This window comes from Oryctolagus cuniculus, chromosome 17 (assembly GCF_964237555.1).
Source record: "Oryctolagus cuniculus chromosome 17, mOryCun1.1, whole genome shotgun sequence".
Classification (NCBI taxonomy): Eukaryota; Metazoa; Chordata; class Mammalia; order Lagomorpha; family Leporidae; genus Oryctolagus; species Oryctolagus cuniculus.
Window position 1 is genome coordinate 470095 of NC_091448.1, and position 21569 is coordinate 491663.

The following is a 21569-nucleotide window of genomic DNA, read 5'->3' on the forward strand; positions in this document are numbered from 1 at the left end:
GCAGAAGCCTGCGTGGCTCAGCTCTGCTCGGTGCCGGAGCACGGGCAGCCAGGCGGGAGGGCCGGTGCCTGTGGCCACGCGCCGGAGAGAGTCTCAGAGACCTGTGGCTGGGAATGACTGAGGCCGCATGGAAGATCCTGGGTTCCCCAGCGAGAACGAGGCTCGGGCTGTGTCTAGTGTGTGTGGCGAGTAGTTAATTGCTGTGTCCCAGGTGTGATTCTGACGTGTTTGCTCATGAATTTTAATCAGTGATGTGTCATTTAGGGTGCGGCTTGCAACAAGACTAAAAGCAGAAACAAGTTTTACAGAGATAGAATTATAAATAGTCATATTAACCTCTGATTGACCCTTATCCTAAGGCTATTAATTGTTAATACATACGGAATTATCTTAATGAGAAAAATAAATTAGGGACCAGTGTTGTCGCCTCGCAGGTAAAGCCAGTGTCTGCAATGCTGGCATCCCATATGGGTGCTGGTTTGAGTCCCAGCTGCTCCACTTCCAATCCAGCTCCCTGCTGATGCGCCTGGGAAGCAGCACTTGGGCCATCCCGGAAGAAGCTCCTGGCTCCTGGCTTCGATCTGGCCCAGCCTTGGCCGTTGTGACCATCTGGGGAGTGAACCCGTGGGATGGAAGCCCTCTCTCTCTCTGTCTCTTTCCCTCTCTGCCTCTCCCCCTCTCTCTGTAACTCTGCCTCTCAATAAATAAAACAGGCCGGCGCCGCGGCTCACTAGGCTAATCCTCCGCCTAGCGGCGCCGGCACACCAGGTTCTAGTCCCGGTCGGGGCGCTGGATTCTGTCCCAGTTGCCCCTCTTCCAGGCCAGCTCTCTGCTGTGGCCAGGGAGTGCAGTGGAGGATGGCCCAGGTGCTTGGGCCCTGCACCCCATGGGAGACCAGGAAAAGCACCTGGCTCCTGGCTCCTGCCATCGGATCAGCGCGGTGCGCCGGCCGCAGCGCGCTGGCCGCGGTGGCCATTGGAGGGTGAACCAACGGCAAAAGGAAGACCTTTCTCTCTGTCTCTCTCTCTCTCACTGTCCACTCTGCCTGTCAAAAAAAAAATAAAAAAATAAAAAATAAAAAAAAATAAAAAAAATAAAAAAAAAAATAAATAAAACAAATCTTTAAAATAAAAAGAAATTAAGTAGGAAGAGCATGAACCCTGTCTTAGATTAATAAGAACCAGTCTAGAACACTGTCCCCGTTTTGTTAGAGAGGCCTCCCCACACAGATGTGGCTTCAGGTGCTGGGCTGAGTTGATGCGGAAGACGCGCAAAAGCCAGCCGGGTGGGCTTGGGGCCTGAGAGTGTCCTTCTGGGGTGGGAGTGGGTGTGGGAGAGGGTACATCTACTTCCCCTGGCAGCCATAACAAATGACCACAAACAGCAAGAGGCCGGAGGTGTCAGCGCCACACTCGGTCTGAAGGCAGCAGGCTGTCTGGGATGCCGCTGGCCGTGGCCGCGTCACAGCGGCCCTGGCTCTGTGTCACCCACCTCCTTCCTGCGTGTCTGTCTCCAGGCCTCTCTGTCCTTGGGAGTCCACCATATTCAGGATGACCTCATCTTGTTTCCAAGTGAGGCGACCTGCTGAGGCTCCAGGCGGCATGGACTTTGGGAGATGTGATTCAGCCCAGCACAGATGGTGACACCCCAAGGCGGACGGCTTCCTTTCAGAAGGGAAGAACTGGGGACCAGGGCCTTGTGGGGCCCTGCTTCTTGTGGCCCCCATTGGTTCCTGTTGGCTGGGGCCCCCACCTGAGAGGTTCCTATCTGGGTTGTGTTGGGGAGCCGGGGTCGTGGTGCCCTGCCAGTCGCCGGTACCCACAGTGGAGCCCAAGGCTCCATCCCAGTGGGGGTGGGGTGGGGCTTGCATAGCCAGTCAGAGTCACCTGCTGTTTTTTTCTCCATAGTACCTTTCTTCCCCTTGCCCCTGGCTCCCATCCCCACCCCCGGCCCTGCCCCGTCCTCACTAGGCTCCTTGGATCCAGATATGGAGCGGTCCCCATCCCAGCTAGGCTCCCCTTGCAGGCCACGCCCTGCAGCCCGGGCCCCCACTGCCTCCCATGTTTTTGCTGCTCGCTGCTCTGTGGCTTCTGCGGTCTGCAGGCTTTCTTTTTCTTTCTTTCTTTTTTTTTTTTTTTTTAAGATTTATTTTATTTATTTGAAAGAGAATTACAGAGAGAGGTAGAGACAGAGAGTGAGGTCTTCCATCCACTGGTTCCCTTCCCCAGATGGCTACAATGGCCGGAGTTGCGCCGATCCAAAGCCAAGAGCCAGGAGCTTCTTCCAGGTCTCCCATGTGGGTGCAGGGGCCCGAGGACTTGGGCATCTTCCACTGCTTTCCTAGGCCATAGCAGAGAGCTGGATTGGAAGAGGAGCTGCAGGGACTCAAACCGGCGCCCATATGGGATGCGGGCGCTTCAGTCCAGGGCATTAACCCACTACGCCACAGCCTCGGCCCCAGTCTGCAGGCTTTCGAGCGTGGCCCGCCCCCTGAGCAGGAGGCCTGTGCCAAGGGAGCACCTAACCTTTTAGTGCCCGGAGGCACAGATGGACTGCAGCCTGTCAACCCCTTCACCCCGGAGGGGTGTGTGGGCTGTTCCAGTTTTTGGTGACCCATGTGTGCCTGTTTTTGCCTCACTCGGGTGACTATAAAGGGGTGGGGTTGCTGGGGCCAGTGATAAGCGCATGTTCAGTTTTGTCAGAAGCTGCCAGGTTGTGTTGCACACCGACCAGAACACGTTACATTCCCAGGATCCTCCTGAGCCCAGGAATGCCAGCTCCCTGGGAATATTTTTTTTTAAGATTTGTTTATTTATTTGAAAGTCAGAGTTACATAGATTAAGAGAGGCAAAGAGAGAGAGGTCTTCCATCCGTTGGTTCACTCCTCAATTGACCGCAACGGCCGGAGCTGCGCCGATCCAAAGCCAGGAGCCAGGAGCTTCCTCCAGGTCTCCCACGCGGGTGCAGGGGCCCAAGGACTTGGGCATCTTCTACTGCCCTCCCAGACCATAGCAGAGAGCTGGATCAGAAGTGGAGCAGCTGGGACCCAAACCGGTGCCCACATGGGATGGCAGCACTGCAGGTGGCAGCTTTCCCTGCTCACCACAGTGCCAGCCCCCTCCCTCCCCTGGAACGTTGTTGGAGGGGGGGGGGGTCCTTGCCGTCTCGTTTGCATTCCCAGCTGCCGCTGATGTCAAGCATCCTTCTCGTTGCCCAGCTGCCATCGCTTTGGTGACGACTTTTCAAGTATTTTGCCAATGAACAGTTTTTTGAGTTGTTTGTTTGTTTTTTTTTTTTTTGAGCATGCTTAAGGAGTTCAGAATTCAAGCTCTTTGTCAGAAATATATTTTTCAAATTTCAATTTTTGACTGTCTGTATTTCCCTCCTATTGTAAGTATGTTTTACAAAGTTATTTGTTTATTTATTTGAGAGACAGAGAGCTCCCACCCACTGGTTCACCCCCTAAATGTTTGCAGCAGCCAGGGCTGGGCCAGGCTGAAGCCAAGAGACAGAATTCAGTGCAGGGACCTAAATGCATTGGCAGGAACCTGGCGTCCAGAGTGGAGCTGCAGCTTGAACCTGAGTCCTCGGATGCTGGGCCAAACACCCACCCTCAGAAGTTTTACCTTTTTTCTTTTTTTAAGATTTATTTATTTGGGCTGGCACCGTGGCTCACTAGGCTACTCCTCCACCTTGCGGCGCCGGCATACCGGGTTCTAGTCCCAGTCGGGGTGCCGGATTCTGTCCCGGTTGCCCTCTTCCAGCCAGCTCTCTGCTGTAGCCCAGGAGTACAGTAGAGGATAGCCCAAGTGCTTGGGCCCTGCACCTGCATGGGAGACCAGGAAAAACACCTGGCTCCTGCCTTCAGATCAGCGCGATGTGCCGGCCAGCCACAGTGCGCCAGCCGCGGTAGCCATTGGAGGGTGAACCAACGGCAAAAGGAAGACCTTTCTCTCTGTCTCTCTCTCTCTCTCACTGTCCACTCTGCCTGTCAAAAAAAAAAAAAAAAAAAAGATTTATTTATTTGAAAGTCAGAGTTAGAGAGAGAAATCTTCCATCTATTGGTTCACTCCCCAGATGGCCACAACAGCCAGGGCTAGGCCAGGCTGAAGCCAGGAGCCAGGAGCTTCCTCTAGGTCTCCCACGTGGGCCCCAACATTTGGGCCATCTTCCACTGCTTTTCCAGGCCATTAGCATGGAGCTGGACCAGAAGTGGAGCAGACGGGACTGGACCTGGCACCCCCACGGCAAGGTGGTATCACAGGCTGGCAGCCTTACTAGCTACACCACAACACCAAAACTAGAGGTCTGATCAACAGTGTTTTCCTTTGTAGACATTTTTTGTGTCATATCTAAGACACACTCGTCTAACTCAAGGTCACAGAGACTTTCTTCAGGAAGCTTTAGTTCTGGGTTTCTTTTTTTTTTTTTTTTTTTTTTTTTTTTTTTTTTTTTTTGACAGGCAGAGTGGACAGTGAGAGAGAGAGAGAGAGAGAAAGGTCTTCCTTTGCCGTTGGTTCACCCTCCAATGGCTGCCGCGGCCGGCGCGCTGCGGCCGGCGCACCGCGCTGATCCGATGGCAGGAGCCAGGAGCCAGGTGCTTTTCCTGGTCTCCCATGGGGTGCAGGGCCCAAGCACCTGGGCCATCCTCCACTGCACTCCCGGGCCACAGCAGAGGGCTGGCCTGGAAGAGGGGCAACCGGGACAGAATCCGGCGCCCCGACCGGGACTAGAACCCGGTGTGCCGGCGCCGCTAGGCGGAGGATTAGCCTAGTGAGCCGCGGCGCCGGCCAGTTCTGGGTTTCTAAGACTATAATCCCTGTGCAGTTCGCTTTTTCCCTCGTGCAAGGCCCGGGCTGAGAGTCCTGCTCCTGCAGGGGGACGCTGGCTCCAGCGGCACTGTCGAAAAAGTGTTCTCTGCCGCACTGCCTCTCTGCCTTTGCCAAAATCAGCTGCCCTGGGAGCAGTGATGCAGCAGCTAACCCACTGCTGGGCTGCCCAGGTCCCATACTGGAGGGTTCAGGCCCCTGCCACTTCCGGCTCCCTGCTAATGTGCAGCCTGGAAGGCGGCAGTGGTAACCCGAGGGTTCGGGCCCCTGCACCCATGTGGGAGCTCCTGGCTCCTGGCTTCAGCCTGGCCCAGCCTGGGCTGTTGCAGCCGTTTGGGGAGTGAACCAGTGGGTGGGAGACCTCTGTGTCTCCTGATGGGATATGTGATTGGGATTGAATCCCTAAATCGATTTGGGGAAAATGCCATCTTTTTTTTTTTTAAGGTTTTTTATTTATTTATTTGTGAGGTAGAGTTACAGAGGGAGTGGGGACAACTGCTTTCGCTGTCTCATCGCCACCTGGATTCCAGGATGATGCGAGTAGGAGTGGTGGCCTGGGGCCTTGCCATGTTCTTTTTTAATGGGGAAAGTGTTCTGTTTTTCATAGCTTTGGGACTTTAAAAAGATGCCTTTTCTTAGGTTAAGTTCCTTTCTGTCCCGAGTTCCCTGAGTTTGTCAAGCACAGGTGTTGGGTTTGGGGCCCACGGGGATATCACAAGGCTTTCTTTTTCAGTTTGCCAGTGCGGTGAGTTCCAGTAATAGACTTCCAAGTGCTGAACCAGCCTTGCATTCCTGGGACAAACCCACGTGGTCATGGCGTATTCTCCTCTGTATGCCTTGCTGAATTTGGCATTTTTTTAATTGATGGATTCATCTCTTTACGTTTTTGCCTCTGATCTGTTGTACGGCAAGGTCTGGGGCCCCAGGGCTGGAGGAGTCCCCCTCTGCTGTTTTCCAGGGGCACCGCTTGCGCCCACGCAGTGGCCTGCTCCACACTGCACTGCCCTGAGCGCGGCTCTCACGGTGGGGGCTTTCCCCACGGAGGTGCCCTGACACTGGAGAGACGTCGCTCCGCGTCTCCTCTGCAAGTGCGGTGTGAGTGCGTCACCCGAGGACAGCCAGCATTCTCCTGTTGTTTAAGTCGACTTTTAGCCGATCTCCGTGCAGAGCGGGGAAACACTGGCTGCTGCTGGCCTGCTCCACGCCGTGTCATCATCCTGCAGCCGTGCCCAGGCACCTGGGAGCAGATTCGTCACTCTCATTTGTAGTTCATTTGCGTCAAACATCACTTTCCAAACTGCACAGGAGAAATGAAAAATAATGAGCGACTAATTTTACCTGCTATTTCTGGTGCTCTTTTATTTCTCATGGCATTATTATATACTCAGTACCTCTCACTGATTTATGGGAAATTCAGATTACATATAAAGACACACATGTGTGCACACACACAGATAGTATTACAGTTGGGTGGTTTTTGTTTCCCTGAAAGTTGAATAATTTTACAAAAACATTGAAAGAAACTGTACTTCAGAGCTAAGACTGCAGCAATTTCACACGAACAACGCAGGAAAACCGGGTACAGATGCAGAGTGAGATGGGAGACACTGAATATTTGCTGTGGGTATCGTGGGGGTGAGGTTGGCTGGCTTTACTCTGAACCTCTGCTGCCTCACTGCAGACCGACTTCAGCTTCCCAGTGAGCAGTGTGAGGGGCCCGGGCACGCGGTGCCTGGCTGAGAAGCACCCCTCCTCTCCTGGAGGGCGCCTGTAGCCATGGGTGAGGGGCTGGGGGAGCCTGGACTGGCCTGGCAGTCCCCTCCCGTGGGCGGCCGGCACCCAGAGCCCCTCCCCCCAGCAGGTGGCCGTCAGTCCTCGGAGGGACTCCTGCAGTGACAGGAGGCCAGGGCGGGGACTTGACCCAAGCCAGACACTTTCAGGGTGTGGGGAGCCCTGGGGAACCTGGCCCTGGCCTCAGTGGTCACCCCAGCTCTGAGAGCTCAGCCCCCACTGGCCGCCCTCGGGGAGCTGTAGTCACAAGGTGTCCAGCCAGGGATGGTTCCAGTGGGACCTGAGGACCAACTCAGCATCAGCCAAGCAAGCGGTCTGGGCCGGGCCGCACTGTCCCCCCGGGAGCTCTTCTTGAGCCTGTCCCGAGCTGACGCACTCCTCGGGGAGCCCCGCCCTGCCACCAGCTGCCCAGCTTCTTGCCCTGCTAAGCCCGGGATCCCCTCCTCTGAAACTGACTGTCCTGAGACCAGGGTGCCGGCGTCCTTGCGGCTAATGGAGAGGTGGCTCCCTGTGCCTGTGGGAGGGGCCTGAGCTGGACCTGCTGCCGTGGCTCCATCAGGACCAGCAAGCCAGCCCCGTCTGCCCTGTGGGCTGGCTTCCCAGAGGGCCTTGCCTTCCCTCAGACGCCCACCACGTGGTCTCCCTCAGCTCCTGCCCTCAGGAAGTGATCAAGTGAGAGGCTGCCACTGGGGCTGCTTCTGAAGACACGGGCAGCCTCGGGGCCGGGGTAAGCGCCGAGAGCGAGCACTGCCAGGGAGGCAGCGTGGGCTGAGCCACAGTTGACCCTGGCTGGCATGGCTCAGACCTGGCACGGGCTGGCTGCTGGCATAGGAGCCACACCCTTTAAAATCCGAGATGCGCGCCTTGAGGGGAGCCTGTGAGAGTGGCATCTGTCAGGCCTGCTGTGTCCTGCAGCCGCCAGCACACACCCACCCCCACTTCCCCACTTCTTCAGCCCCTGGCAACTACTAGCCGCTTTCTGGCAATTTAAAGACAGTTAGTTAGTTAGTTAGTTAGGGACCAGCATTTGGCACAGCAGTGAAGATACCACATCCCATAGCCGAGTGCCTGGGTTTGAGTCCCGACTTCACCCCCTGTTCCCAGCTCCCGGCTTATGCACCCTGTGGGGGTGGCAGATGACGGCTCAAGTGGTTTGACCCCTGCCACCCACATAGGAGACCCAGTGGAGTTCCTGGCTCCTGGCTTTGGCCTGGCCCAGCCCCAGAGGGTGTGGCCATTAGGGGAGTGAACTAGTAGATGGGAGAGCTCCATCATTCTGCCTTTCAAATAAATAAGAAATAAGTACAATTTTTAAAACCTTAATTTTTCGAGAGAGAGCTCACATCCATTGGTTCACTCTCCAAATGCCCTCAACAGCTGAGACTGGGCAAAGTCAAAGCCAGGTGGTGGGAACTCAGTGTGGCTCTCCCATGTGGGTGCAGGAGCCCATCCACCTCCCAGGGTGCACACGTGGGGTGTGGCAGCTTCCTCACTACACGGGATGTGGGCTTTGCTACATGTTAGCCCAGCGTGAGAGCATCCCTCCAAAGCCAGGTAGGTGAGCATGCCTGCAGGCTGCCCCGGGTGGAGATCCTGGTGCGTGCAGGCCGCCCGGGCTGCTCACTCGCCACAGCGGGATGCGCAGGAAGTCACTCAGGCGCTGCTCCACGTGGCGGCACACACAGCGGCATTTGGCTTTTCTTTTGTTGCTGCTTCCGGAAGGTTTGTCCCTATTACCCCGACTCACTCGGTGAACGTCGTGACAGGTCTTGTTCTAGAAGCCCCTTTGTATTTGCATATAATTTTGATGGACAGAGTTCTTGATAAATTAACCAGTCAAGTGCAGCGGCCTTGAATTAAACCTTTTGAGCCTAAGGCTGATGTGACTACTGTTAAACATGATGTCCCCTGGTGACCCCAAGCCTGAGAGACAGACAGGTGGGGAGATGACGCCGAAGGAAACCCCGCAGAGAATGGGACGAGGTGGGTCTGGACGTGAGCCTGGGGAGCGGCTTCTGCCCGTGATGTGGGCTTGAGCCAGCCTCCAGGGGGCCCAGCCCGGGGCCCCGGAGCAGTCGCGGTCACACGGGAAAGCTGACTGAGGTGGGACTCGCAGCTGCTCTCTGAACCTGACGTCCGGCTTTGTGGGCAGTTGCAGGGGTCTAGGTGGTGAGGCCCACAACACGGTAGTGCCCCTGTCCCCAGCCTCACTCAGTGGCCCACAGCTGGTGGCTCTGTCAGAATACAGTGTCCTGAGCACAGCCATCTGCCCTGGGACGCCCGAAGTGCTTGGGTGGTTGGGCGAGAGGGGGATGTTGGCTGCAGTCTGGACAGTGGAGAGCTGAGGGCGGGGTCCCTGCGGTGAGGCTGCTCCTGGGACTGGCAGAGGGACACTGCCGCTTGAGGGAGCCGCAGCCTCCCCTGGCCTTGGATCCATGGCAAGGGGGATGTGTCAGAGAAGGGCAGGGAAGACCAAGCTGATCGCAAGGGAGGTGGTCCCAAGCTTCCATCCCGCACCAGGCGTGTCCCCTCAGCCAAATTTCCCTGGGTTGGGTGCTTTTTGCCCCATTGGGTGGGGAAACTTTTGTGTGGTTGTGACCGGTTCTGTGGAAAATCTCATCGTAATCAGCTTGGAAGGGCTCAGTTCTGATGGTCTGATGACCTGGGACTTGGAAGGAATTCAAATTTTAATTTTGGTATTGGGGCTGATGCTGTGGTGTAGCGGGTTAAGTAAGACACCAGCATTAGCGCCAGCATCCCATAGCGGCTCAGGTTCGAGTCTCGGCTGCTCAACTTCTGATCCAGCTCCCTGCTAATGCGCCTGGGAAAGCAGTAGAAGATGGCCCACGTGTTGTATGAAAGGAGAAAAGGTTAGCACTCCCCTTGACAAGGATGGAAGAGGCCCTCGGGCCTTACAACACACATACGGTTAAGGCATTGCCACCTACTTCGTGGCATCTATCCACTGTTTTTTGTATTGTTTCTACCCAAAGTTCTTGTATTCGTTCTCATTTTGAGGTGTCACGGCCAGAAAACACCTTACCTGGTTAAATTCTTAGAGGTAAACCTCGAAGTTTTTGTAGTTGATGAGTGTGCAGAAATGTTGTAAGTTATCTGGGATTACCCCCTTTGTTCAGTAAGCTTATATGCTCAACAAGTGTTGTGAAAGGAAATTTTGGAATATGGAAATGGCAAAACTGGTCCACGGGGAACAATGAATCGTGCATCTGACCTCCACGTTAAATGTATTCGCATTTGTGCATAAACTTTCATGTGTTTGCTAATTCTCAATTTCAATTTAAAAAAGTGGTATGTAAAAAAAAAAAAGAAGAAGATGAAGATGGCCCAAGAGCTTGGGCCCCTGCATCCATGTGGAAGACCAGAACAATCTGGCTTCAGTCTGGCCCAGCTCCAGACATTGCAGCCATTTGGGGAGTGAACCAGCAGAAGGAAGACACCTCTCTCTCTCTCTCTCTCTCTCTCTGTAATTCTGCCTTTCAAATAAAATAAATAAATCTTTTAAAAATCATTTGTGTATTAATTCAGAAATGATTAAACATTAATTTTTAAGTTTTTAAAAGAGTATTTGAGAAGCAGAGAGAAAGAGAGAGCACACTCCCATCATCTGGTTCACTCCCTAAATGCTTGCAAGAGCCAGGCTGGGCTGGGGCAGGGGGAATGCTGGGAGCTGGGAACCAATCCAGGTGTCCTGCGTAAGTGGCAGGGACCCAGTTGTTTCAGCCATTCCCGCTGCCAACGCCCGCCTGCCCCAGTCTGCATTAGCAGGAAGCTGCCGACACCCCCCTGCCCCAGTCTGCATTAGCAGGAAGCTGGAGTCGGGAGCCGGGGACTCCAGTGTGGGGTGTGGGTGTCTTAATCGGGACTGTGCTCTAAGCACTGGGGAAAATGCTTTCCCCACACTTGAATCTGTTACATTGGAGGCCGCTAGCAGAAGGCCCCCGGCAGGTGGAGACGAGCCCAGCACAGAGTGGGGGGAACACCCTGTGGGCTCACTCGGCTCCATTCCTTGTGCAGTTGGGGGGGACGCCCAAGGGCTGGAGGCCTTGTGAGCTGAGACCCCAGCGTCTAGGGAGGACTTGGCGCTGTGGCTGGGCTGTGACGTGTCTGTGCGGGGACAAGTGTGGGCGGTGCATCCACTTAGATGGAGCCCAGGGCACTGGGGAAGCCACAGGTGCCAGGAGAGGGTTTGGTGCAGGCCTGAGGCTGCAGGATCTGTGCTGGTCACCATCCCTGTGCAGCCCACACCGTTCACGCAGGAACCAGCAAGTCCCGGGGCAGGGTGTTGGGGGGTGCTTTCCAAGCTTCTCTGCCCCCTGCAAGAGACTGAACCTTTGTGTGGAAACCCTAACCCCAAGGAGATGGGGCTGGGAGGTGGGTCCTCCGGGGGGGAGGCGAGCCCCCAGCTTCCTCACCCCGACTCTGGGCCATGACGTGGGAAGAAGGAAGTGGCCCTTGGCCCTTGGCAGACACCAGACTGCCCACGTCATCCTCAGATTTCTGTCATCTGTGGCAGCCTGAACAGGTTCTCAGTCACAGGAAGGGCTGCCAGGCGTGGGGGGAGGGAGGGGAGAATGGGGCTGAGACCCCTACCCTGAAGGAAGCTGGAGCTGGACGGGACCACACAGCACTGAGCCATTCCACCCAGCGGGGGCCCTCCTAGAGGTCATCGAGTCTATGTGGGTCATGATGGACAAGGTCACGTCCTCAGGTCAAGGTCACGTTCCCTGGTGCACCTGTGGCCATCAGCCAGCTCCTGGGCAGGGGTGGTCCTTGTCCTTGGCGTCCTTCATGGCCTGTCCCAGTTTGAAGGTCACACATTCTCAGTGTCTCTCCAGTCGCCATGTTTTGTGGGGTTTCTGTCAGACAGCACATTTTCGGTGCAGATGAAAAGTAAGTGACCTCCAGTGGCTTTAATCGAGGACTTACTCTCATGTGATGGGCAAGTTCAGCGGCTGCTCCAGTTTCAGGCATGGCGGGATCCCGGCACCTGGGGGTTTCTCCCCAGGTCCACTCCCCGTGCACACCTGGCTCAGCCTCCCTCTTCCCACTGTGACTCCAGACCCTGTGAGTGTTGCAAGTCGTGTAAAGCCGGTCTGTGTTAAAGGACCAATGGCCAGCGTAGCTCCTGGCACCAGCAGGAGCTCTGGCCGCACTCAGCTGGTGTCCATCGCAACCTGAAGGCCTTGCAGCCTAAGCCTCAGTGTTTCCCATGCCTTTCCGAGAGGGAGGAGACCGTACCGGGCAGGAGCCGCGCCCTGGTTCAGAGGGAGCCAGACAGGAGCCCCAGGAAGATGGTGCAATTCCTGCTTGTTTGGAAAAACCGAGAGGAGATTTAAACAGCTGGGGGCGGGGGAACACATTAGCGATAAGTGCTAAGAAGAGTGAGCAAATTAACAAACGGGGGCCGGTGCTGTGGCAAAGTGGGTTAACGCCCTGCCCTGAAGCACCAGCATCCCATGTGGGCACCAGTTCAAGACCCTGCTGCTCCACTTCCAATCCAGCTCTCTGCTGTGGCCTGGGAGGGCAGTAGAAGATGGCCCAAGTGCTTGGGCCCCTACACCCGCATGGGAGACCTGGAGGAAGCTCCTGGCTCGTGGCTTTGGATTGGCACAGCGCCAGCCATTGCAGCCAATTGGAGAGTGAACCATCGGATGGAGGACCTCTCTCTCTCTCCTTTCTCTGTGTAACTCTGACTTTCAAATAAATAATCTTAAAACAAAACAAAACAGAGGCAACAATTAGCAAGACAGCACAAAGAGTTGTGCATGGAGGAAAAATTAGCGTTTCAGTTGTGGGCAGCATTTATCTGGACAATAGGGAATATGTCCACACCTGGGCATCATTGTGTGTGCCTCCTGCTGTCTACACCTGGGCATCATTGTGTGTGCGCCTCCTGCTGTCCACACCTGGACATGATTGTGTGTGCGTCTCCTGTGTCCACACCTGGGCATCATTGTGTGTGCGCCTCCTATGTCCACACCTGGGCATCATTGTGTGTGCGCCTCCTATGTCCACACCTGGGCATCATTGTGTGTGCGCCTCCTATGTCCACACCTGGGCATCATTGTGTGTGCGCCTCCTATGTCCACACCTGGGCATCATTGTGTGTGCGCCTCCTATGTCCACACCTGGGCATCATTGTGTGTGCGCCTCCTATGTCCACACCTGGGCATCATTGTGTGTGCGCCTCCTATGTCCACACCTGGGCATCATTGTGTGTGCGCCTCCTATGTCCACACCTGGGCATCATTGTGTGTGCGCCTCCTGTGTCCACGCCTGGGCATCATTGTGTGTGCGCCTCCTGTGTCCACGCCTGGGCATCATTGTGTGTGCGCCTCCTGCTGACCACGCCTGGACATTCATTGTGTGTGCGCGCCTCCTGTGTCCACACCTGGGCATCATTGTGTGTGAGCCTCCTGCTGTCCATGCCTGGGCATCATTGTGTCTGCCCCTGTTGTCCATGCCTGGGCAGCAGCACCCCAAAGCAGGGCAGGAAGAGTGGCTGGACTGGGGCCTGGACAGAGGCCCAGTGGGAGATGCAGGGGGCACCCGCAGCACAGGAGCCACGAAGCAAGGGCGGCGCCCATCATCTCAGGTCTGTGCCCACCCTGAAGATGGAGGTCATGGGGCCACGGGGTCCGTCTGCGGCCAGTCTGTGGGCTCCGTGGGTGGATACGTGGTCTGCACCCTCTCCTGTGGCCGAGTCTAACCGCCTCCACCTTCCAGGGAGCCCGGCCGAGCACCTGCAGCAGGAGCCTCCCTGGGGTTCAGCGCATTCACAGCTCGCTGTGGGGGCCGCCTGGACAGCCCGGGGCTGGCCTGTCCACAGCCTGCCCCCGGTCAGCTTGTGGGAGAGCCACGTTCCTCCTGGCCGGCCTTCTCCTTTAGAACTGGGATTTGTCGCTCAGCTCTGCTTGTCAGGACACTCGATCTGACCTCCTCCTAGGCGCTTCCAAGGCGTCTTGAGTGACAGACTGGGGTGCATCGGGGTCCCCGTGGTGATGAATCTGTGTGGGGCTCCTTTCTGGCACTGTTTGTGCCCCTGGTGGTCTATGCCGCATGTTCCCGTCGGCCCCCAGAGCTGGCAGAAGTGAACATGGGAGGTGCGAGGCTGGTTTCTGGTGGGGCGGGGGGACAGCTGGAGGCAGCATGAGCAGCACCCAACCTGCAGCCCAGAGACCACTGCACCCAGCGTGGGTGCACACACGCCTTCGCAGCCGGTGTGCTCCACCCTCCCTTCCTGCTATTTTAGCCCCAGTTCCCTTGGAGACGGAGCTGAGTGGAAGCCGCTGTGCCCTGGCCTTGGCCGGGGCAGGGTGGAGGTTACGTGTGGGCTCCACATGAGCCGTGGGACCCGGGGCTCGGAGCAGCTCCTGGCCAGAGTTGCCTGACCCTCGGGGCAGTGTCTGGGGAACCCGCATTAGGGAGCACCCGGCACCCCGGGACCCCTGGGCCCCATGGAGACAGAGGCCTTGGTGAAGAGAGGAGCGGGTATTGGAGGGAGGGGCTCTCCAGTGGGCAGGCGGGTGGGAGTGGGGCCAGGCAGATCTGAGGAGACCCACAAATAGGGTCCCGTGCACCTGTCTGTGGGTGAGAAATCCTGTCTTACCCTCCACATGGGGTCGCTTCCATGGAGAGCGAGTGGAGCCCCTCACAGGCCCCCCACACACATTCAGGTGTCCCTCTCTCCACAGGCATCGACTGCAAGACCACCACCATCCTGCTGGACGGCCGGCGCGTGAAGCTGCAGCTCTGGTGAGTCAGGGCCCCGCCCTCGACCCCTCCTCCCGTCCTGACTCCGCCTTCGGTCCCGCCTCCCGTCCTGACTCCGCCCTTGGCCCTTCCTCCTGCGTTCTGGATCCGGCCCTCAGCCCCTCCTCCTCCCCTCCTGACTCCCACCCTCGACCCCTCCTCCCACGTCATGACTCCGCCCTCGCCCCCCCCCCCCGTCCTGACTCCGCCCTCGCCCCTCCTTCCCCGCCCCCCCCGCCCCCGCCCCGCACCTGGCCGGCGAGCTTGCTACCCCTGCTGCAGAAAGGGAAGGGAGGGGTAGCCAGAGGCCGAGCTGCCTTCTCCTTGGCTGTTGTCGGGGGGGGGGACACCAGAGGCTTCTTGCTGTGACTGACCAACCAGTTAAACCCATCTCCTGGCCATGTGTTCCTCCCGAGCCAGGTCCGGCTGCTGCTGCCCCTTTCCCTCCCCGCAGCGTCCCTGTCCCTGGAGGGCCTGGTGGCTTCGATGTTCCAGGTCCCTGCTGCTCAGGGCTGTGTCCTCCTGGGCCGCTGTCAGCTTCTGTCCTGTGCGCCTCCCTGCTGGGCTCCCACCGGCCCTGTCCTCGCCTGGCCCTGGGAACCATTTCTCCCTCCTGAGACTGGAACCCACAGCCCAAGGCTCCCTCCCACCCACCTGTGCCCCACACGGTGCATCACTACTGCTTGTCTCGTTCTAAAGGAGCAGTGACCCAAGCCGGAGCTCACCTCTCCTGCAGGAGCGTCTCTGGCCAGCGTGCCTGTGTGTAGATGCCTCCCCACCCCGGCCACCCTGCCGGACACACGGTCATCCTGTTTCTGCCATGCCCAAGCACGCAGGCCTTCGGCAAATTCTGTGGTCACCACCTTGGCCGCCCCTTGGCCTGAGCTCCACATTGGCCCCCTTCTGTGGACTTCTCTTGGGGACCCGGGCTCCTCAGAGTGCTCAGGGGCTCCATTCACACCCAGAGCCTGCCCCCCACGTGCCCACAGGACCCCAGCCACTGACTGCACCACACAGACGCTTTGCCGAGCCCGCTCCCGCGCTGCCCCCGCATGGTCCCCCCCCCCCGACTTGCTGTGTCTGCCGACGGTGGGAGATGCTCGTGCAGAGCCGTCCCCGCGGACGGAGTGGGAGACCTCGCTTCTCCAGCCAGACCTTGGGCTCAGCTCTTTCTCCCTCACTCACAAACTCTGTGGCTTCCACTGTGGGTGAAGCCTGGGCACGGAGGCTGTGTTGAAGCCGGTGCCCGGGTTCCAGGGCTGGATTGCTTCCCATCCCCATGCCTTTGGCAACAGCCGTGCCTCCAGCCCCTTCTGTGTGTAGCTCTGGCTCCTCCCTGCAGTGCACTGGTGTGCTCTCAGAGAAGACCCTGGGAGTCGGCACCACTGTCCTGGGTCACTGCATGAGCACACTTGGCCCGGGGGCCTCTGGGTCACTACTGGAACTCTGCCCTGGTCTTTGTGGGGATGGGCACCCCTGCGTGTGCTGCAAACTGCAGAATTAAAGCCCTCCCTTTGATGTGTCCTGGTCAGCCCCTTGTGTTGATAAACCCAGGGACACATCTGCAGAGCTAGCTTCAGGTGGTCTATTGAGTTTCCCTGGGCATAGAAGGTTCTTTCCAACCATTTCACCTTTTTTTTTTTTTAAGATTTATTTTATTTATTTGAAAGAGTTACAGAGGTAGAGACAGAGAGAGAAAGGTCTTCCATCTGCTGGTTCACTCCCCAATTGGCTGCAACAGCCGGAACTGTGCTGATCTGAAGCCAGGAGCCAGGAGCTTCCGGGTCTCCCATGTGGGTGCAGGGGCCCAAGGACTTGGGCCATCTTCCTCTGCTTTCCCAGGTCATAGCAGAGGGCTGAATTGGAAGAGGAGCAGCTGGGACTCGAACCAGCGTCCATATGGGATGCCGGTGCTTCAGGCCAGGGCTTTAACCTGCTGCACCACAGCGCCGGCCCCCAATTTCACCTTTTCTGCCCCAGCGTGGACCCATGTCCTTCCAACACAGCTTCATCTCCAAATGAAGCAAAGTTTTAAAAGCTTAGGCTGTGGCTGGCACCGCGGCTCACTAGGCTAATCTTCCACCTGTGGCGCCAGCACCCCGGGTTCTAGTCCCAGTTGGGGCACCAGATTCTGTCCCGGCTGCTCCTCTTCCAGTCCAGCTCTCTGCTGTAGCCCGGGAAGGCAGTGGAGGATGGCCCAAGTCCTTGGGCCCTGCACCCGCATGGGAGACTGGGAGGAAGCATCTGGCTCCTGGCTTCGGATCAGCGCAGCGCCGGCTGTGGTGGCCATTTGGGGGGTGAACCAGCGGAGGGATGACCTTTCTCTCTCTCTCTCTGCCTGTCAAAAAAAAAAAAATCCTAGGTTATATCTACTTAAATATCTGGAAGTTATTTTAAAACCCAGTTTTAAAAGTTTGACTTTTCAAGTGACAGTTAACAAAAGAATGGCCCCAGAAAGACATCCTGACACCCAGGTCACTCCCGGGGACACAGCTGGCTTTGCTGGGGCCTTGGACTGGCTGCGGGGTGGTGTGATCAGAGACCTTGTCAAGACACAGCTCGGATGTCATGGTAACCTCTCCGATGTTTCTTCCAGGGACGCTTCGGGGCAGGGGAGATTCTGCACCATCTTCCGCTCCTACTCGAGGGGCGCGCAGGTAACAGCAGCCCCCGGGCCTCTGAACAGTGAGGCGTACGACACCGACTAAGCACCCTCCTTACTGGAGGAAGACGGTCGAGCTCACGCACAAGCCGATGCCGGAGTCTGAAAATGCAATTTCATGTTTGGCGACTGGAGAGCCTTCCTCAGCATCAGGGGCATATGTGTGCATGAGTGTCTGTGTGCATGCAACACACATGTGCACTGTGTGAGCGTGTGGGGCATGTTGTGCAACACGTGGGCATGTATGCTCTGTGCATGTGCATGCATGTGCGTGTGTGCACGTGAGCTGCCTGTGTGTGCACTCCATCCGTGTGGGCAGGCCTGGCTCCACGGGAGGTGGTGACTCCTGTCCTTCCATGTCCCTGGAGCAGTTCATGGAAGTGAGTTCTAGTTCCGGAATCACCTTGACACTTGAGAGCTCATCAATGAGGCTCTGAAACAGCACTGAATAAAATCGTGCACAGCAGCCTTTGATAGATGCAGCGGAATCACACACTTTGTGTTAAAGCCAGTGAGGTGGTTACGAGCTGCGATGAGCGCCTGCACGCCAGCCGGGGCCTGCACAGCAGTGGGGCCTACATGGCCCGCTGCCTTGCGCCTGTGTCGTGCATGTTAAGCCTGGTGCCCTCTCCCCAGGGAGTGATCCTGGTCTATGACATCGCAAACCGCTGGTCTTTCGATGGCATCAATCGATGGATTAAGGAGATTGATGAGGTATGACCCAGTGATGCTGTCGCCCAACTTCCATGTGGGCCTGGGGGAGTGGGGCAGGAGCATGGGCTCCGGAGGGCAGGACGGACCCCGGAGCCCGAGGCCGTGCCTGAGCCCTGAGCCCAGCAGCGTGCGGATCCGGCCAGACGGGGCACAGGCCGGGACTGTGGCTCCTGCTCGTCAGCACCCTGCCCAGCCCACTGCTGACGGGCACACAGCAGTCAGTACCAAGCCTGCCGTCGCAGGGCCTGGGGCAGCCCGGACAAGCAGCCACAGCGGGTGCCCTGCTGCACCACCGACATTTACTCTCTCACAGTTCTGGGACCAGGAGCCAAACAAGGTGTCAGACAGGAGCCCCTTTCCAGGTCTGGGGGAGGTGCTTCCCCCTCGGCCCCCTCTCCCGGTCTCCCAGCTTCTGTGCTCAGCCCAGCGTCTGGATCATCCTCCCCGGCCTCCTCCCCGGTCTGTGTCCTCCCGTCTCCCTGGGAGGACCACCCTAGCTCGGGATGGCCCTGTTTCCCAGTGGGCCTCCTTCCTAGGCTGTGGGGGGGCGAGGCTGTGGGGCGTGGGGGCCCACTGGAAGCGTCCCTCCCCTTGCCAAGCCGAGGAGAAGTCACGGTTTCCTGGCCTCTCCCACCCTGTAGCACGCGCCCGGCGTCCCCAAGATCCTGGTGGGAAACCGTCTGCACCTGGCCTTCAAGCGCCAGGTGCCCACGGAGCAGGCCCAGGCCTACGCCGAGCGCCTGGGCGTCACCTTCTTTGAGGTCAGCCCCCTGTGCAACTTCAACATCACGGAGTCCTTCACGGAGCTGGCCAGGATCGTGCTGCTGCGGCACGGCATGGACCGGCTCTGGCGGCCGAGCAAGGGTAAGGCCCACACGCTGCGGCTGCCCCGCGGCCCGACGGCCGTCCACCTCCCAGGACCCGCCTCCAGGCCGCTGTGTCCCTCCCCAGTGAGAGAGGAGTTCACGTGAAAGGAGTAACGGTCACAGCTTTGTCAGGGATTTCTGAGCTCTGGACCTGGGCAGAGGGGACTGCAATTGAGTCACAGCCGCAGCGTCCCCAGAGTCCTGGACAGGAGGGGACGAGTGTGGGCACCGCCCCCTTGTGGTCAGTCCCATGCAGGACGCATGGACTCAGCGTGGTTCTTTTCTTTCCCAAGTGCTGAGCTTGCAAGACCTGTGCTGCCGCGTGGTGGTGTCCTGCACGCCGGTGCACCTGGTGGACAAGCTCCCGCTCCCCATCGCCTTACGGAGCCACCTGAAGTCGTTCTCCATGGCCAACGGGCTGAACGCCAGGATGATGCACGGCCGCTCCTACTCCCTGGCCGCCAGCGCCGCCCACAAGAGGAAGAGCCTGCGCAAGGCCAAGGCGCTGCGGCCGCCCCAGAGCCCCCCCAAGAACCGCACCAGAAACAGCTGCAAAGTCTCCTAAGGACAGCACGTCCCCGGGACACCTGCAAGACGGAAGTTTCTGGAGTCAGGAAACACTTTGACCCGCTCACGGTTACAACGCTGCTTCGGGAAGCGCGTGGCAGACAGCTTCCGCGCCATGAGAACACGTCACGCAGCCTGACCCTGGTCTTTGTATGTGGATGTGCATGACGCTCTTGTTTTAGACGTGTGTTTATAAAGGGAACATTACTCTGCTCAACTTCTGACAACCTGAATTCTGAATGTTACTTATATCACGATCGCAGTGCAACTTTTCTCCTAAAATAGCTGCTTTTATAGGAGTGGTGTGTGTGTGCCGAGCATAAACTCGAAGGAATCTGGGAAGCAGTGATAGTGAAGTTCTCGCAGTCGTCTGCATGAGAGGCCTTTTATACACCTCGTTTTTAATGTCAAAGCGCCCATTTGTAAGATGCCGCCGATGCACACAGCGATTATGTACAGCAGATCTGTCCCATTTGGGTATGACATGGATTTGATAATGTTTTTTGCTATGTTATTTACTACATTTTGGGATTAATAAGTGATTTATATGCATATTTTTCTGTGATTCTAGTGTTTTTTGGTACACGATGTTCTACAAGCTATGAAGCTAAGGGGAGAATATGCCAAAGGTGACTCAAGTTAGGCTGAACGGAGCATCGTAAGTTTCGGGAGGTGGGTGAGGGAGGAGCTGCGAGGGTGAGGAGTGAGGTGAAGACGCTGCTGCCTGGGGCGAGCACAGGGCACCCACGCGGCCCACGCGGCACCTGCGGAAACCACCCCTTTTCCTTCAAAGCAATGCCTGGAAGAAAGGGGAGCATCCAGCATTGGCCTCCAACGTGCTCCTGTATCTGTCGAACTCAGATGTTCCAGGGACCCCCAGAAGACGGACCCCTCCCTCTGGCCACACCCAGGAGCAGGGCTGGCTCTGCTGCGGCCTTGGGCCCTGCTGGTTGGGGTGTGTGTGCGGGAGCTGGGGCTTTACCGTGAGGGCTCCAATGGCAAACCTCAACCTCGAAATGAGAAGATGGCCAGATGGCCCCCGCGTCTGCTGACGACTGACAGACTAGGAATTCCAGGGGCCTTGGGTCAGGAGCAAGAGCTTTTCTCTGGAGATGCTGGGGCCTGAGGTCACCAAAGGCCCAGAGCCAGGCTCAGGGGTTTCCTTGGGGAAGCAGGTGGGCGGCCTCTGGGCAGAGCCGGATCCTGAGGGGACACCTGTGCAGGGGGCCTGGGGCCAGGAGGACATCCCCTGGGGCCCTGGCACGCAGCCTCACCCAGCACGCATGGAGAGCGGGTGGGGAGCGGGGCATCTGCTGCCCACATCTGTGACCGGGACAGGTGCAAGGGGGCCCTGCGCCAGCCTCTTCTCTTCCACTGTGAAGAGCGAGTGTCGGATGGAGCAGGACAGGCAGGCCTGCTTCTCCCCTTTCCAGTTCTGTTTACAGTGGAACGGCTCCTCAAGGCTCTCCCCAGCAAGGTCCCAGGAGGACCGTGCTGCGCTTCCCAGGCCTCTGCACGGCCGCCCTCGCAGGGCCTGGGGTCTGCAGAGCCCACCAGCCACTGCGAGCCACGGGAGGCAGGAAGGACCCTCCCCTGACCCTTGGGAGGGACGGCCCTGCCGTGTGTGGATTCTGGGCTTCTGGCTTCCAGAACCATCAGAGAATAAACACCTGTAACTTCAGACGCCGGCTGTGGCATTTTGTCCTGGCGGCCGCAGGAGGCCGGCCCGGGAAGTTGGTTGTGCCTCACGGTAGAACGTGCTACAGCAAGCGAGAGTGGCGTTTCTGAGAAATAAAAACGCACACACCCCAGCGTGGAGGACATGCAGCGGGAGGTCGCACACTGTCACAGTGAACTTCCGGAAAATTCTACTGAGACGTGACTGCAGCCCTGGAGACTCGGTGCCCTCTGAAAGCCCGTCGTCCTTGGGCGCTGCTGGCAAAACCCACCCAGAGTGTGGCGGGGAAGCACGGAACCGTGGCCCATGCTGTGGCGCCGTGGGTCCAGCTGCTGCCTGTAACACACAGCCCTGGCCACTGCTGCCCTCTGAGAGGCAGGACGGACGATCTCAATCTCTCCCCTCCCCTCCCCATCTCTCTGTCGCTCTGCCTTTCAAATAAACAGAAACAAATAAGTAAACTTAAAAAAAAAGAAATCCCACCAAATTGTGTCCCAGGTGTCGGGGCACCGCGCCGTCTGCCTCCACTGGCCTGAGCGCCGCTGGGCTGCGGGAGTTCCGGGCGGAGCTTAGGCTGGGGGAGGAGTTATTGAGGCAGAAGCCAGGGGAGCTGCCACTCGCAGGCTGCTCTGCTGGGACGGAGCCCGGGTGCCAGGCTTCCCTTTGCTGGGAACAGCTTTGTCCCCTTG

At 57.7% G+C, this 21569-nt stretch overlaps 1 protein-coding gene and 1 non-coding gene across 5 annotated transcripts in view; both read left to right on the forward strand.

Moving 5' to 3' along the window:
* The window catches only part of RAB40B (RAB40B, member RAS oncogene family), a 30607-nt gene extending 9250 nt beyond the window's left edge, over positions 1 to 21357 (forward strand). Inside the window, exons 2-8 of one of the 4 annotated variants that reach the window (XR_011383304.1) lie at positions 14336 to 14396; positions 16990 to 17050; positions 17692 to 17769; positions 18411 to 18633; positions 18929 to 19679; positions 19774 to 19860; positions 19996 to 21357. Coding sequence is in view for 2 of the 4 variants with exons in the window: in XM_051838791.2 (XP_051694751.2) it covers positions 14336 to 14396; positions 16990 to 17050; positions 17692 to 17769; positions 18411 to 18633; positions 18929 to 19200 (695 nt within the window). In the remaining 2 variants the exon portion in view is untranslated. The other 3 variants (XR_011383303.1, XM_051838791.2, XM_051838792.2) reach the window with 3 other exon arrangements.
* On the forward strand, positions 9469 to 9594 carry LOC127488670 (U6atac minor spliceosomal RNA). Its single transcript, XR_007916437.1, has one exon. It is a non-coding gene; the product is annotated as a U6atac minor spliceosomal RNA (small nuclear RNA).
* Positions 21358 to 21569: the final 212 nt, after the last annotated feature.